The 16,418-nt window shown below is 36.6% G+C and overlaps 1 protein-coding gene and 1 long non-coding RNA gene across 2 annotated transcripts in view; one reads left to right on the top strand and one right to left on the bottom strand.

The window, feature by feature from the left end:
* The window catches only part of LOC309862289, a 39,827-nt gene extending 34,313 nt beyond the window's left edge, over positions 1-5,514 (top strand). The window contains exon 4 of the long non-coding RNA XR_014310402.1: positions 4,782-5,514. This is a non-coding gene — a long non-coding RNA (uncharacterized lncRNA). The remainder of the gene's footprint in view (positions 1-4,781) is intronic.
* DHX29 (DExH-box helicase 29) overlaps positions 1-16,418 on the bottom strand; it is a 52,598-nt gene that overhangs the window by 2,354 nt on the left and 33,826 nt on the right. Inside the window, exons 13-25 of the mRNA XM_082725987.1 lie at positions 13,355-13,531; positions 12,566-12,706; positions 10,920-11,064; positions 10,680-10,797; positions 10,004-10,088; positions 8,156-8,244; positions 7,099-7,227; positions 6,930-7,005; positions 5,532-5,756; positions 4,226-4,362; positions 3,718-3,811; positions 1,826-2,128; positions 789-920 (exon numbers count right to left, since the gene is read on the bottom strand). Coding sequence (XP_082582113.1) covers positions 789-920; positions 1,826-2,128; positions 3,718-3,811; positions 4,226-4,362; positions 5,532-5,756; positions 6,930-7,005; positions 7,099-7,227; positions 8,156-8,244; positions 10,004-10,088; positions 10,680-10,797; positions 10,920-11,064; positions 12,566-12,706; positions 13,355-13,531 — 1,851 coding nt within the window. The remainder of the gene's footprint in view (positions 1-788; positions 921-1,825; positions 2,129-3,717; positions 3,812-4,225; positions 4,363-5,531; positions 5,757-6,929; positions 7,006-7,098; positions 7,228-8,155; positions 8,245-10,003; positions 10,089-10,679; positions 10,798-10,919; positions 11,065-12,565; positions 12,707-13,354; positions 13,532-16,418) is intronic.

Below are 16,418 nucleotides of genomic sequence, written 5' to 3'. Positions count from 1 at the left end.
TGTTATTGGAAAAATACAGGGAAATTATTTCCTGTAACTTCTTACAATAACTGTGGAGGTGAAGCCTGAAATTTGGGGGAAGGAATTAATAGTTTTACTGAGGTGTAATTTACTAACCTTAAATAGACAATTTCTACAACCCTGACCTCTTGGAGAGAATTGCATATATTTTTTAAGTTGCATTTAAGTTTACTTCTTCAGTCTAAGACAAATTGTGATGGCACAGAGTAACAGAATGTTTTAGATTTTTTAAAAGCTGGTCACTGTTGATGGGGTTACAAAGAAATAAGCTTATTGCCGGTAGCAATGACTGGTCTAATTTTTCTGGAGGAAAAATTGACCATACTCATTAAAAGCTGTGATTCTTACAGTTGGTATGAAGTAGAAGGAGCTTAGAAGTCTTGCTTGGCTAATAACAACAATTCATTTACTCTAAGAAAGTTATTTAAACTTCTCACTGAATATAAGTATCTCATATATGGAAATTAATCACAAGGTTATCAGGGTAATAAATTTAGAATAATCCATGTAAAGTTAACTACTGAGACACAGTTAACTTAGGGATGGCAAGTTATTATTACTGATAATATAGTCTGCAATAGTAGGGATATTATTTAATTTTTGTATTTAACTGATTTAAAATAGTATAGGCAAGATAAAATAAGGAAGTCCTCCACTTTCAGTGAAATTATAGGAAGAAACTATGCAAACATTAATAAAATTTTAAAAATCTACCTGTTACTGTAAGTAGAAAATTTTAATGTTATGAGATCAGCTGTAGCATGTACCTGAAAATAGATCCAGCCATCAATGGAAAGAAGACGTTCCCGGTGTTGAACTTCAATATCACCACCAAAAAGTAAAACTGGAAAAGGGGTTATTAGGGTAGTTTCCCTCAGATAAACTCGGGTATACCTTACCTGCATAGGAATAAAGAGAGAAAAAAAACTTCGTAGCCTGAAAATGTGAGACATTCATCTGTTTCATGTAAGCATTTCTGTAATTTGCTCATGTAAGATTTACACTGTAAGTTTTGTAAAGCTACCTTTACATTCTAACATCTGTGCATTTATACTATTAAAAGGCATTTTAAAACATTAATTGTAAGGGCAAATTATATACCTTCAGCATAAATGAAACTATGAACAAGCCATTTTATAATACTAATGCTGTTAATTAGCTCAAAAATAAAACAGTTTCATAGTGTCTGGTTTTTAGATCAATGTTCAGTTATGGTCATTAGTCAGGAATTCCTCAGCTTTTATATTCAAGTGTTATGTCAGTGTAATGATTTTTGACCCAGTACTTCAAAATATGGATCCTTGTTAGTTTATAGCAAGCTACGACTGAAAAGATTTTCTTAATTGTAATCTATAAATACTTTTAAACTATCTTGGGTTACACAGTGACTCAAACTGTTGCCAGATCATATAGAGTTCTGTCTAATCCCATATCCCCTTTATTTGGAATGCACATAGAACATGTCTTTGTTCTCTTTTGAGGTAGCACCTTTTGTTGAAATCTCAGGGAACTGATACATTATTTTTTTTTGAACTGATACATTATTAAACAGTATCTATTTGCTATAACTGTCTTTACTTCAGGTAGGAAAGATGATAGCATAGAAACCTTAATATTTTTCTTTCATTAAGTGAAAGAGATAGGACTTTTTATGAGAAACTATATACACACGGATTTCAAATATGTAAAAAATAAACTGTTCAACTTGAGAACCAAATATAATACTTGTTGGGGCATCTTGACTTGTTACAACTGACTTCTAGAATAAATCTCTGAATAGTGGAATTAAGAATAAGCACTTTACCTTCTCCTGGTATAAGAGCCATCCATAAGTCTGCAAATCTCGATTTACTGAGGATGGATGTACTTGAGCTTTGCCTTGGGCTGTCTCCACAATGCAAGCCAATTTTTCTGTAACATCAACTGATTTTGTATAGATTATCTTCCCCACATTGTCATATAATCCAGCGGCCAGTACAGCTTTAAGAAGGGCAATTTCTTGGAAGGAAAGGGTCTGTGAGGCTCTGTTTCCTTCCCAGTCATTGGGTGTTGTGGATGATGAAAATCCTGCTGCCTTAACCAACTTGATTAATTCTTGCTTTACATCCTAGGTTGGTTTATGTTAAAAAGAGACAAGGTCATAATTGATTAAAATAGAGAAACTGACAATCCTTTAATATATATTGCTGTTTCCCATCAAAATTGATAGGATGCCAAATTATTTAGTTAACTAGAGCCCAAATCAAAGGAGGAAAAAACGATACGGTAAATCAAGAGTTACCTATTTCCATGGCCCAAGACTTTCTGTGTCATAAAACATGTCTAAAATGTGAGAGCAATAAAAATGTGCCTGAACACATTTGAATTCAATATATTTACTTCAGTAGTAGCTGTCTCCACTCAGAGAGGACTAATACTGATGAAGAACAGGAGAGGAATCTTGGTCCTGGACTGCAAATACTTTGTTCATTTGCCCCCGAGAATCTCACCTTAATTCTAACAATGACACCTTCATTTAATCTAAAATTGTTGTGAAAAATCTGTATTTGCCTTTAGTAACTAAGTGCCAACCAGTTTAAATTCTATAGGAAGGATGAGCATTTTTCATAGCAAACAGGATACAGTCGATTAAAAGGTGATATTTACATTTGGATTTCCTTTAGGTTTCTGGTTTGGGGCTTAAGAGACTTTGATTCCAGGTGAGAAAAGGCCAAACAGCTGCTCTAACACCACAGGGGAGGTGAAGAGATGGAAAACCTTGCAGCAGGGGAGGTGAGGAAAAGGCACACAGAAGAAAGGAGGCAGGAGGTAGATGGGTGGTTTTAAGGGAGTGGAGACAGAGGAATCCCAGTGAGTTAGCCCAGAGACAGCTGTTTCTTCACTTTATCCCTTTATCTACTTGTAGAAGGACAAAACTCATTCTCCTGCTCTCGTCCCAACCGTTATTTTGAATAACAAAAAATAAGGGCTTAAGTTATATGGGAATAAAATATTTAACCCTGTAAGATATGAGCACAGAATAGAGAAATTATGTAAGATACACTGTTTATTTTCTGAATACTTTTATAGCATGTCTGCAGTAGAAACTGTTTGCCTTTAGATGGTGTACTGAACATCATTTCCTATGCACCATGAACAGTAAGTATCTGCAGAGGAGCCCTGCTTTTTGCCATCACTTGTCTTTTTATTTTAACCAAACTTCTACTCTCTCTCCTCCAAGAAATAATTCTGGTCCTCAGCAGTCATCAAAACCTGAGTGATGGGCACAGTTGTTAGGTTTCCCTTCCCAAGAGCAGATTTATAATACACTTGGTCACAATCAGCCACAGAGTACCATGCTGTGGATGCTTTACCATAGCTATCTTCCTACCTGCAATGAAGTAGCTGGCTAATGTTCAGGAAAACAGAGAAGAATTTCACTAAAGGGAACTGTGGCTCTTAGGAAAAATGACTAGGTCCTAAGCCTTGGAAGCACTTTATGACTATTACATTATGACTGTTAAATACTATTTTAAATCGCTGTTTAATACATAAAAGTCACCTACTATAAGAAATGAAACAAAAAATTACAAATACAGTAATTCAGCAAATTAAATCTGTACTATATCAATCACCACCCTAGGCATTTCTATTTCTTACAATAAGCCTATCCGTCAACCATATGGCCCTGAATTAGCAAGCTCTATCAAGACTTACCTCTAGGGTTAACAGAGATGTTCTATTAAGAAAGTTTCTCTGGCAGTATGCTATTTCAGAACGACAGCCACCTTCTTGCCGTGCTTTTCTCCATCTATGTACATAAAATGACCCAAGTTTAACATGTTTTCTTTTCAAACTCTCTGTTTCAGAGGTATTAACCAAAGTAAGCTTTAATGAAATTGCAATCACTTAAGGGGGGGGTCTTAATTGTTGTAGGAGTTACTAACTGAATATAGGAGTATGAACTGCAATATGGAGACTTTTTTGTGTATGAGTAAATTATTCACTCCAAATATGAGGTAATATAGGTATAATACAATGTACATTATTCTTAAATTTTAGAAGGATTATAAAAAAATCTTTAATATAATTATACCTTGACAGATGAAGTAACTAAAAGGTAAATCTTAGATTTACCTTTTTAATGCAAGTCAAAGATGAATTTTTTTTTAAGTAAATAACCTCAGTCACTGACTTACTGACAACACTCAGATTATTTCTTTACCCTAGGTATGCATTGTAGATCGTCAGGTGGTCCGAATCGGCCATAGCCAAAGCTGATTTGGCAAGATCTGCCTCATCTTTCCGACCAATTGGTGTAGTAAAAGGAGACTTCTCGGTCATCACTGCAGCTAGTGTTGCCTATCCATAAATAACCAAAACATTTATCAGTAAAGAGGTATATATGGAAAGGTGATTTGTAAAGGAAAGCAAATCATACAACAGTCCCACTTTCAAGTTGCATGTTTCTTTTCCAACACCTTGTGTTCTTCAATAGCTAGCAGTTTCATTTTAATTAGTTGTTGTGGGCTTCACTTAATTTAATTTTAAAAATACAGCACTTCTAGACCATATTTATAAGGAGGTCACATCACCAGAATCAGAGATAAAAACCTGACTGGGTATATAGTGATTCATAGTCTCATATAGGGAGAAGCAATCCAGAGTCGTACCTCCTGTATCTTGACTCTTAGCTTACAGAATTTCCATTGCCTGCAATGTTCTTTAAATACTTAAAAAATAATTTGTAATGCATTATGATCCATTTGTTTTTGTTGCAGCTTTTCACATCAACTATCATGTCAGGTTATTTTTGGACTCAGCACAATTCTGGTGAGTATTCTTAATACTAGAGAAACAGAGTATGTTAAACACTTATTCATTCTGTTTTTAAACAGCCCTGGTTTGCAACCCCAGAAAAGGCCACAGCCTGGTAAAACTGGGAAGCTGTAATGGCACAGCAGGCATATAGAGCCCAGAGATTCAGAAGGAGGCACAAAATTTGTTAATTCTGAGATAACCCGATAAAACAGAACTGCCAGTAAGTGCTGGCTCAGAGAGATAATGCAGAAAAAGTGAAGGAATAAAGTTTTTCATTCTCCTTAGGTAAGTCTGTGGGGTTCGCAGTTTTAAAAGAATCTACTTTATATAAAGTAGCCACCTGGGTGGCTCAGTCAGTTGAGCTTGGTCCAATTCTTGATTTTGGCTCAGGTCAGGATCTCAGGGTCATGAGATCGAGCTCTGGTTGGCCTCTGTACTGGGCAGGAAGCCTGCTTAAAACTCTCCCCTTCCCACCCACCAGAGCTTGCTTGTTCTACCCCCCCATCTATATATTCAATTAAATAAACATTTCAAATGGGATTTTCGATAGCAAAAGTCTAGACAAGCCAAACCCTATTATAAAATAGTACCTACAGTACTCTTAAGGGATGAATGTATATGATTTTGTATGTAAATACAAAAAGTTAAAAATTATTTCCAAACTTAGCCAAAATGATAAAGTGAAGAAGCAAGAGAAGCATTTATCTTACCACTGGGTCAAGGCAACCAAATATGGCACCAAAAATAAGCATCTTGCCAATCTTGACATTCACAGGCAGAGCTGCAAGGTGTTGGCCCAGTGGAGTCAGTGTAGGCTCATTTAGTTCACATGCTCCAATTTTTCGGAGTAAATTCATTGCATTGCTGATTACTTGAAGCTGAGGAGGATCTAAGGCTTTGGAGAGGAAATCTTCAGGAGAACCAAGATTGCATTTCTACACATTAAGAAAGAGTGATAAATCAGTATATTATTAGAACTGACCAAAGAGATGGTCAAATTGGAAATAAATTCTGACCAAAGAGACATAAATGTCTCAGTAAGGCTGACCTGTTCTTTTTCTTAAAATTGGGAAGTGTGTGAGAAACTCTGTGTGTGTGTGTTAATGGCTGGCATGAGGAAGAGATCCTCTAGGCCATATTTTTAGTTTCTTCATTCCTGATTTTTGTAAAGTCAAAATCTAATAATTGAAGGGAATTAAAGATCTTTCAGAATAGGAAGGTCTTGGTCTATGTTGGGGTTTCTCTATCTCAGCACTGTTATTTTGGGCCAGATAATTTTTTTTTTTTAAAGATTTTATTTATTTATTTGACAGAAAGAGATCACAAGTAGGCAGAGAGGCACACAGAGTGAGAGGGGAGAAGCAGGCTCGCCGCTGAGCAGAGAGCCCGATGTGGGGCTCGATCCCAGGACCTTGGGATCATGACCTGAGCTGAAGGCAGAGGCTTTAATCCACTGAGCCACCCAGGCGCCCCTGGGCCAGATAATTCTTTAAGAGACTGCTGTATAATATGCAAGGTTTAGCAGTCATCCCTGGTCTCTACCCACTAGATGCCCATGTAGCATGGCCTCCTCCTCCCCCTAAGGTCTGAAAAGCAAAAATGTCTGAAGACATTGCCAATTGTACTTTGTTGAGCAATACTGCACCAGTTGAGAGCTAGTTTTAGTCTATTAAGGATGTGCCTGTGGTCAAATTTAAGTACAGTGGGTTTACTTATAAAAAGATGGGGGACAGGGCACCTGAATGGCTCAGTCGGTTAAGCAACTGCTTTTAGCTCAGGTCATAATCCTGGGATTCTGGGATTGAGCCTCACACTAAACTCCCTGCTCAAATAGGAACCTACTTCTACCTCTTCCCCTGCCTCTGCTGCTTCCCCTGTGTGTGCTGTCTCTCATGCACACTCTTTCTCTCTCTCAAATAAATAAATAAAATCTTAAAAAAAAAAAAAAAAGATGGAGGAGCGGTTATTTATTAAAGAGTAAATAAAATTCTTGAAAATCTAGAGCAATGTAGAGTAAGAGAATTTTAAGTGTTCATATTTTGTCCTTCCTTTTAAGAAAGGAGTAGTAAAGAATGAAAAAAATTGCATCCGAATTTCTTTGGCATTACCATAATGTGAAGACATAATTCCTCCAGAGGTACACGTAAGATTTCAGGGACAGAATAATCCATAAAGCCTTCAAATCTGAAAAATAAAATCATATTAAACACTTGACCCATTATCAGAAATGCCACACTATAATGACAGATGTATTTTTGATTTCCAGTGCTGTCATACCTTTCTCTTGTGTACATTCTGAAGCAGAAGCCATCTCGGACCCTTCCAGCTCTCCCCTGCCGCTGCAGAGCACTTGCTTTACTGACAAACGTCTCAACCAAAGAACTCATCTGACTGCTTTCATGGTACCTGAAGAAAAGTTTCAGGACAGAATAATTAGATAAAGAGCTTAAATCAAAATCTGAAAAAGGTTGGAAATAGGTGACTGTTAAAATTATATTGAAGACAAGCTAAAAAAAGTCCATCATAATTGTGAGCCAGTTTTCCAAGTCATGCTTCATATTTAAATAATTTAGCCAACTTTCCAAACTGAATCTCAGACTGTCAAAAGCTTCAGATACCTCTACAAGGGAAAAAAATTAATCTGATCATGGAAGATGTTTTATTTTAATGGAAGGCCTATCAATTATGCAACAAGACTTCTTTGAAAGAGTTTGAGAAATGCCTCTCAGTAGTCATATGCATTGCCAAATATTGCTGAAGTTTCCCAATAGAGGGAAAGTGTATATGGATTACAATAGACTATCAAGGAGGTTTTCCCTGTTTTTGCCAAATAACCAGTAAAACATTAAAAGTAGTAATCTTTTTATGAAGATTCAGGTAAGGTTAACCTATTAAGTGCCAATTAACATATCATGTACTTTCAGTTATGAAAAATATTCATGCTTCCCATTTATATAGGAGGCAACTGATAATTATACTTACTGAATTATTATTTGCTCAAGACTATAGAGCAGAGATTTTAATCCAACTTTGATTCCAAAATCCATACGCTGTTATAATCTCATAAATGTTTTTGTAAAGATATTTTACAAATTTACAAAAAATTATGTTCTGAAAATTTTCTCAGTTTTCTATAAGTAGTGGTATACAAGCATCACTTGTGGGAAAAATCAAGACATGAAACCTGACATTTACTCTTGGGCATTTTAAAGTTTCTTAAGAGTTTCTCTGAGGCTTTTTGCTTCAGGTAGAATTAGGACATTTGGGATTTTCCCTATATGATTCTGTGATTTCTCCCAAGAATACAGGAGCACCAAACTCTTCTCAAACTTACTTATTTTCTTTTGTTCTTCCAGTGTCAATTACAAATACAACATCTGGAATAGTGATACCTGTTTCTGCGATATTTGTCGCTAAGACAATCTGAAAATAAACAAAAGCCAAAAGATTTAGATAACTTTCAGCAGTGTGCAATCATTTAAACTATACAGTTTGACTTGATGAATTTTAAAAAGTGAATTTCAACATTATTTACAAAAATTCACCATCAACTTGCTATTACTGGGGCATCTGGGTGGCTCAGTGGGTTAAGCCTCTGCCTTCGGCTCAGGTCATGATCTCAGGATCTCAGGATTGAGCCTCCCATCAGACTCTCTGCTCAGCAGGGAGCCTGCTCTCCCCCAACTACTGCCTGCCTCTGCCTCCTTGTTATCTCTGTCAAATAAATAAAATCTTAAAAAAAAAAAAAAAAAAACTTGCCATTACTGTGTAATTTTAATTCTTTACAATTAGTTTTCACAGCTTAGCTTGCCAATTAAAGTTAGGGATTTTTATTCCAACAAAAATACTGTTCCCCTAATTCTAGTCAGTCATCTTAAAATGAACTAAGTAGCCTGGGAAATTGGGTCAGGAATAGAGACAGCTCAGCACAACCATTCACAATCATTGGGGAAAAAACAGTATGTCAGTAAGAAGTTGTTGCTGCCCTGACTCTACTACTAACCAGCTCTGTGACCTCAGCCAAGTCATTTTACCTCAGATGATTTCAGATACGTCTACTGTAACGTAGGGGGTAGAAACAGATGATTTCTTAGATCCATTTCTAGTTCTAAAATTCTTAATAGTGATGGCTGCATACTATAGTCCGCATTTTTTCTCTTGAGTCCTTGGAGGTAGAACATTTAGGAAATTTTCCATCAAATAGTCATTTTCATATTGTTCTATCTCAACTCTGTAATTCAACAGTGAATGCTTGTTTTCCTGGGAAAATTTCTAGGAAATAATAATCTGGGTTCTAAGACTTAGATGGGATCTGCTGCTCGTTCTAATTAAAAAAATTTAAAAAAATTTTTTTCAGGACACCTGGGTGGCTCAGTTGGTTAAGCATCTGCCTTTGACTCAGGTCATAATCACAAGGTCCTGGGATTAAGTCCTGCATCAGACTCCTTGCTCAGCACAGTCTGCTTTTCCCACTTCCTGATGCTACCCCTGCTTGGGCTTGCTTTCTGATAAATAAATAATCTTTTTATTTTTTTATTTTTTAAATTTTTTTTAAGAGGTAGAACTCTCTTCTTTAAACCAAATCTTGAAGGGAAGCCCAAATGTTACAGGTCAGAGCAGCCTCAGAACGCAGGCTCTTTTCTGGGAGCTCTCAGATTCCCCACAGTTCTTACACTGTGCTCTTTTATCCCCTTCTAAATCTGAGAAACTCTCTGCCAAGTACCTCTTCACATTTAGAATCCTGAATGGAGGAGACATGAAAATACTGAGACTGTTTCCTAACCTAATGTCTATGTATTAACAAAGATAATCAGGGATGAACAGTCTGGAGAACAACAAAGAATCCTCACAGCATTCAAACAGCTCGACATCCAACATCCCTCGTGAAAAGGATGGGACAGTAGTGATTTTTCTTTTTCTTTTCACAAGCAAAACCCATGCCATAATATTTTTCAACTGTCACTCCCCTAAAAGCCTTGTCCCTTAAATAATGCATAATATAAATATTCAAATACTTAAATTTCATTATTGGGTTCACTTCTGATTATGTTAAGCCAGATAGCATCTGGAGTCTGCATGCAATATATACACTTAATAACATTTTAATAACTGATGTTAAAGAGTCCTAATATTTCACAAAATATTCTCAGATCACACATAAATTTGCTTCATGGAATTTTACCTTCCTGACTCCAGGAGGAGGAAGTGTGAACGCTGCAGCTTGATCTTGAGTTGAAAGAATAGAATGCAGAGCTATCACTTTATATCTGAAAGTTAAAATCATAGTTCTTAGCAAGAGTTTCTCTTTAGAAGACACTGCAAAGAATAACAAAATTTATTTGCAAATAGCAATTAAAAATTTTTTTATTATGAAAAATTTCAAGCACAAAAGTTCTGAGAATGATATAATGAAACCCCATATACTCATCAAAGAGAAAGTACTTCATATAAATTTATATGGAATATAAGGTTTAGAGAATTTAAAAATATGCTTGGATATGGTAACCGTGACAGCAGTAATGAACCATATCAGCACAGATACACTAAACAGCTGACTCCATATGTCTGGGTGATAAACTGCAACCTGCAAGGGTTTTGTGCTGTCCAGGTGGTGGGGAAGGGGAGTCACCGTCATACTCTCAACCACAGGATTCCCTCTGCATACTCATAATAAGAAGACAAAACAAAAGCAGAAACAATACCTAAAATTTTTAGTATATTAAGTGCTATAATAGAAATGTTAAAAAACTTAAAAAACTTGAAGGTAAAAAGATGGAAAATTCTGATCAAGAATTTTAATAAACAAAACATTTTTCTATTTCAAAACTACTTGGAATATAATGAAGACTGGTAATTACCGTTCAGAAAAAAATCTTCTGTCAGTTGACAGGAGATCATACAACTGCTGAATATGTGCAAGTCCTGGTAAAAAGATCAATACTGCTCCTTCAATATTTCTGAATTGGGGACTTCTGTCTGAAATTCAACATAAGAAAAAAGGTAAGGGATAGCATATAACACGTTACTAAAACATCTTTAGTAAGCAGAAAAGTTTTATCAAAACAAAATGGAGTCAAATTAGAAAAAAAGATATATACCTAAGTATATAAGAAGTTCCAAAATGAGATCCAGGTTGATTTTATGGGGATTCATGTAGAGAATAGCATGCTGAGTGCGGTTGCTGTACTTGTGATAAAGTGGATTTAAATCAGCATTTGGTCCAGTGTTAACTGGTACATATTCCTACAAGAAACACAATCAGAAAAAGGTGAAAAAAAATGTTATGTATTTTTTTTTAAAGATTTTATTTATTTGACAGAGACAGATCACAAGTAGAGGCAGAGAGGCAGGCAGAGAGAGAGGGGGAAGCAGGCTCCCTGCTGAGCAGAGAGCCAGATGCGGGGCTCGATCCCAGGACCCTGAGATCATGACCTGAGCTGAAGGCAGAGGCTTTAACCCACTGAGCCACCCAGGCGCCCCAAAATTATATATTTTTATAAGACAAGGAAAAGTAATGTATTTGCAGTCATTCACAACTGTTTCTCATTTTGAGAAAATAAAATACAAAAACAAAAAACAAAACCATAATTTTGTTAAAATATACTAAGAGTACAGTTTTTAAGAGTGGAAAAAGAATAAAATTTCATGTCTTGCGTATTTCATTTCATTCAACCTCAATTGTAAAGCAATACTTTTACTCTTGTCATGTACAGACTAAATTAAAGAGCTAAGAAAAACAACACTGTATGCATTGTTCTGTGGCAACTAAGAAGCAGGCCAGGAGAGGTGATAATAACTTTTTGGTGCGTGGGTGGAGGGGCAGAGAGGGAGAGAGAAAGAGAATCTTATGTAGGCTCCACAGCCCAGCACCGAGCCAGGTAAGGGGCTCGATCTCATGACCCTGAGATGATGACCTGAGCCAAAACTAAGTGAGGCACCCAGGTGTTCCCATAATAACTTTAATAAGTAGTTTATATTGGCCTCATTCCTATTAGATTCTACTTTGGTTGTGAATTTCAATTATCTCTTTTGAAAACCTTTAATTTTCTGAAATCCTTTAGTTTCTAGTTTCTATCTCTGGAGTTTTAGGCAAAGATTTTAGTTTTTGCTTTCTCGATTTATTTGCTTAACTAGAAAATAAAGTAACTTCATGTATCCATCAGATTGGATATAAGCATGAAATATCATGGATACAATAAAAATACTGGATATAGTACCACTGGTTAAAATGTTTGGTAATTTAGCTTTTATGATAGTTCCAAAAATAAACATGTCATTGAAACTGACTCTTTAGGAAGAGCTGTGTTTGTTCTAGACAGTTTCACTATATAGCCAAGGTTGACTCATACCAGGACAGAGGCTGCTGAGGAAAAATGGCAAGGATCTCTAGATTTTAGGCCTGCCCCATCTTCAATACCTAAGGTGTTCAGATAAAGTAAAAAAAATAATTACAAATTTACTCCTAAATAATTAGTCGTTGCTATGAAACAATAAAGACTGCTTATTTATATGGTCCTTGATTTTTTTTTTTTTTTGGTCTATCTTTATGGCCAAAATAGTGTAAAATATCATAAACCAAAGATTAAAGAAATGACTTTTAAAATTTGTTCAAAATCCAATTTCTTCCTTTTTCTACCAAATTATACTCGAATTCACTGAGCCAGCCATTTGATTTCAAACCTCTCATAGAAGGTTATACCCTGGATATCACTATCAGATGTCTTTGAAAATGTTTTCTTTTTACCTGATACTTTTTTATTCCCCCTGCTTTGCTTGTAACATTAATGGTAATTTCTTCTTCCTCCTCCAGAAATTTCTGACAGTATTCGGAGTCTTTCTCCAGTACAAAGCCTGTTTCTTCTATTATATCTTCAAGATGAAAAACCTACATAGATTAAGGCATTTAAATGGTGACCTCAAATTCATTTCAGAAAATACATTTTAAAAAGAATGAGGGGATTGTTATTTTTTCAATGTTACCAAATGTTAATGTAGACTACTATGAGAAAAGCTTCTTTCTACATTATTTGGGAATGGAAAACTTGATTGATAGAGATGAGTTTGTCCCTAGAAGTCTCAGGATAAATTAAATTATGGTGTCTATTTTTTAACTTGTGAAAACCAATTAAAAAGAGATGTCTTTATGAACTGAACCCAAAGGATAAACCTTAAGAATAGAACAGGCAGAAAAGAAGCACCACAAACAAGCCCAAATTTGAGAGGTGGGTGAAAAAGGAGTTCTTTATTGCCAGACAGTCACCCTCACTCTGGTTATAATGGTTTTGACATGGAAGTGTGTTTTCTGTCCTACACTTCTCAGGTATGTCCTTCAGCAAAATCCTTCCTTCCAGCCCACCCACCCTCCATCCAAGCAGCACCAGCCATCAGATTCGTGGGCCATCTCCAAGTCCTCTCCTGACTTGTAGTATTGTAAGACTAGGTATGGGCTCAGACTACTAGGGCCTATCTTCTGGGGAAGCTCCCTTGTAGGAACGTAGTTTCTGTTCATGTACACATTATAAAGAAAACTTACCTCAACAGGATAGCTTCTTCCTGAAATTCTGAGAATTGGGCAGTGTGTGAAATATGTAGAAAACTTTTCACTGTCTACAGTGGCACTCATTAGAATCAAGTGCAGATCAGACCGTTTCTGTAAAATTTCCTTCAAGATAATCAGTAAGAAGTCTGACTGGACACTTCTTTCATGAACCTAGTATAAACGGAACAAAAAAATCATAAATAAGTTCTAGTAAGAGGCTCAGATAATCAGATACTCAAACCTACAAAAAGTTAATATTTCAATATAGTCGACACATGTGGAAGCAGAGAGAAGCTTATGTTTCAATAAGGTAGATCTTCAGAAATGAAAATAGAGTCACCCTCTAAAACTGAAGCCATAAAAATCAGCACAGAATGAACAAAATTAGCTATGAGAGTAGGTTGCAAGCTTAGGAGATGGTTTGTAAGTACTTGGTTGTAGCCAAGCCAGGGTGACTCCTAAAGTTCTGCCACTAATACCAAACTGTACTGTCACCACTATCGCAAGATGATGGTTCATGCATTATGTAGAAGGGGGGGTTGATGGTAGGGATCTAGCAGGTCTCAATGAGCTGTCCATGAAAAACTGTTTTAATGCCCTTCTGGCACACACATTTTAGGGAAGAACATAACAGATGAGGTATACAGAGCTCTTATCTTTTGAATGTAATTATCTTTCAACTCTGTGTATTTTTATTTCTACCCCATTTTTATTTTGTAAGATTTAAGGCAGCTCACAAATATGAAGTACATCAAGATAAATTAAAATGTTTATAAGGGAGGCAGTAATGAGTAAGTGTTCAGGTTCTAGAATCAATCACTTGGGTTCAACTCTTGGCCACTTACAGTATAACTTTAAGAAATTTTTTTAAAAATAAGATTTTATTTATTTATTTGAGAGACAGTGAGAGAGGCAATACAAGCAGGGGGAGTGGGAGAGGGAGAAGCAGACTCCCTGCTAAGGAGGGAGCCTGATGTGGGGCTTGATCCCAGGACCCCAGGGTTAATGACCTGAACCGAACGCAGACACTTAACGACTGAGCCACCCAGGCACCCATGACTTTAATAATGTTAAATATTTCTGGGTCTATTTCCTCTTCTATAAAACAAGAATATAACAATATAAACTCTGTAGAGTGTTTGTGACAGTCCAATGACATCATACAAAGCCCTTAGAATATAGCCCAACAAACAGTAAGTGCTCAGCATCATGCCAGATCCTAGGAATGTACAAATGACCAAGATCATTCTCTCCACCTCAGTTTACAGTCTAGTAAGAAGATACTGTACAGGATAGTTTTAAATTTACGTATGAAGGGTAGTTAATTCAGGAGGTCAGAGGGTATACTAAGAGAAATTGCCATCAATACTAAGAACTGAAGGATGAGTTTGAAAAAAAAAATGAAAGAGGAATTGGATGAGAAAGGGAGAGAAAGTGGTGCTGAGATGCAAATTGTATAAAATCATGATAAAGAGAGATAAGATAAGATAAGATCATAATATATTTTGGGGACTGGAAAAGCAAACATGGTACCTTCAGCATATGAAGATGCAAGAGATAAAGCAGGTGAGATGCTTGGTAATCTGCTGTGTCAGGCTGGGAGACTCTACCCTAATGACTTCGGCAGTGATTAAAACATATTAGGGGCCTAAAGTCAAACATGGCTGCCACAGTCAGCGGAGCATGCAACTCTTGATCTTAGAGTTTTGAGTTCAAATCCCACATTGGGTATAAAGATTAGAGATTACTTAAAAATTAATCTTTAAAAAAGTCTTTAAGTAGGGAAATCATGCAGTGTGACTTTCCTTTTGAAAAAGACTGGCAGGGCGCCTGGGTGGCTCACTCAGTTAAGCATCTGTCTTCGGCTCAGGGCATGATCTCAGGGTTCTGGGATCCAGCTCTGAGTGGAGCTTGCTGACCGTCGGGGAGTCTGCTTCTCCCTCCGCCTCCTCCCCCACGCCCCACTTGTGTGCACAGTCTCTAATAAATAAGTAAATAAAATATGGAGCTTGGAGCAAGATAGCTGAAAAGTAGGAAACCCTGTTTCAATTGGTCTCCTGAATTGAGGTAAATATCTACCAGAATACTCTGAACACCCATGAAATCAGCCTGAGATGTAAGATTATACACTTCTGGATCTCTACAGGGGCAGGAGATCATCAGTGGAGAAGTGCATCTTGACTGGATCGTAACTGATATATTCAGCTATACATTCCCTCAACTACCTTTCACTAAAATGAAGGAAGAGGAATACCCAACAGAGGAAAAATTCAGAGACTGTGACCTCTGCCACAGAACTACTGGATATGGACATAAACAATGTATCAGAAATGGAATTCAGGGTAACAATTATCCAGGCAATGGCTAGGTTGGAGAAGACCATTAGTAGCAACATAGACTCTCAAAGAATGGAAGTGAGAGTTGATCTGGCAGAAGTTAAAAATGCTATCAATGAGATCCAATCTAATCTAAATACTCTATCAGCTATGGTAAATGAGGCAGAAGATTGAATTAGTGATCTCGATGACAAACTGATAGAAATGAAGGATCAGGAGGAGGCCTAGAAAAAACAGCTTAGAAACCATAAAGACAGAATTAGGAAAATAAATGATGCAATAAAATATTCCAATGGCAGAATTATTGGGATCCTGAGGGGGTGGAGAAAGAAAGAAGACTAGAAGGTAGAAGTGAACAAATAATGGATGAACATTTCTCTAATCTGAGGAATGGAACAAGTGCTCATGTCCTATAGGCAGAGAGGACACCCCTCAAGATCATCAAGTCTAGAAAGACCTCCAGACACTTAATTGTGAAATTCATGAATCATAAATTCAGACAGGAGGTCTTAAGGGCAACTAGGAAAAAGACATTCCTTCTGTACAGAGGAAGAACCATCAGAATAATGTCAGACCTGTCCACAGAAAACTAGCAAGCCAGAAAGGGTGGCAAGACATATTCAGGGCACTAAATGAGAAAAACATACAGCCAAGAATACTTTACCCAGCAAGGCTGGCATTCAGAATGGATGGAGAGATAAAGAGCTTCCAAGACTCGCAAG

Source organism: Mustela nivalis (genome assembly GCF_964662115.1).
Source record: "Mustela nivalis genome assembly, chromosome: 3".
In the NCBI taxonomy this organism is placed as follows: domain Eukaryota; kingdom Metazoa; phylum Chordata; class Mammalia; order Carnivora; family Mustelidae; genus Mustela; species Mustela nivalis.
This window is presented reverse-complemented; position numbering and strand designations above follow the sequence as displayed.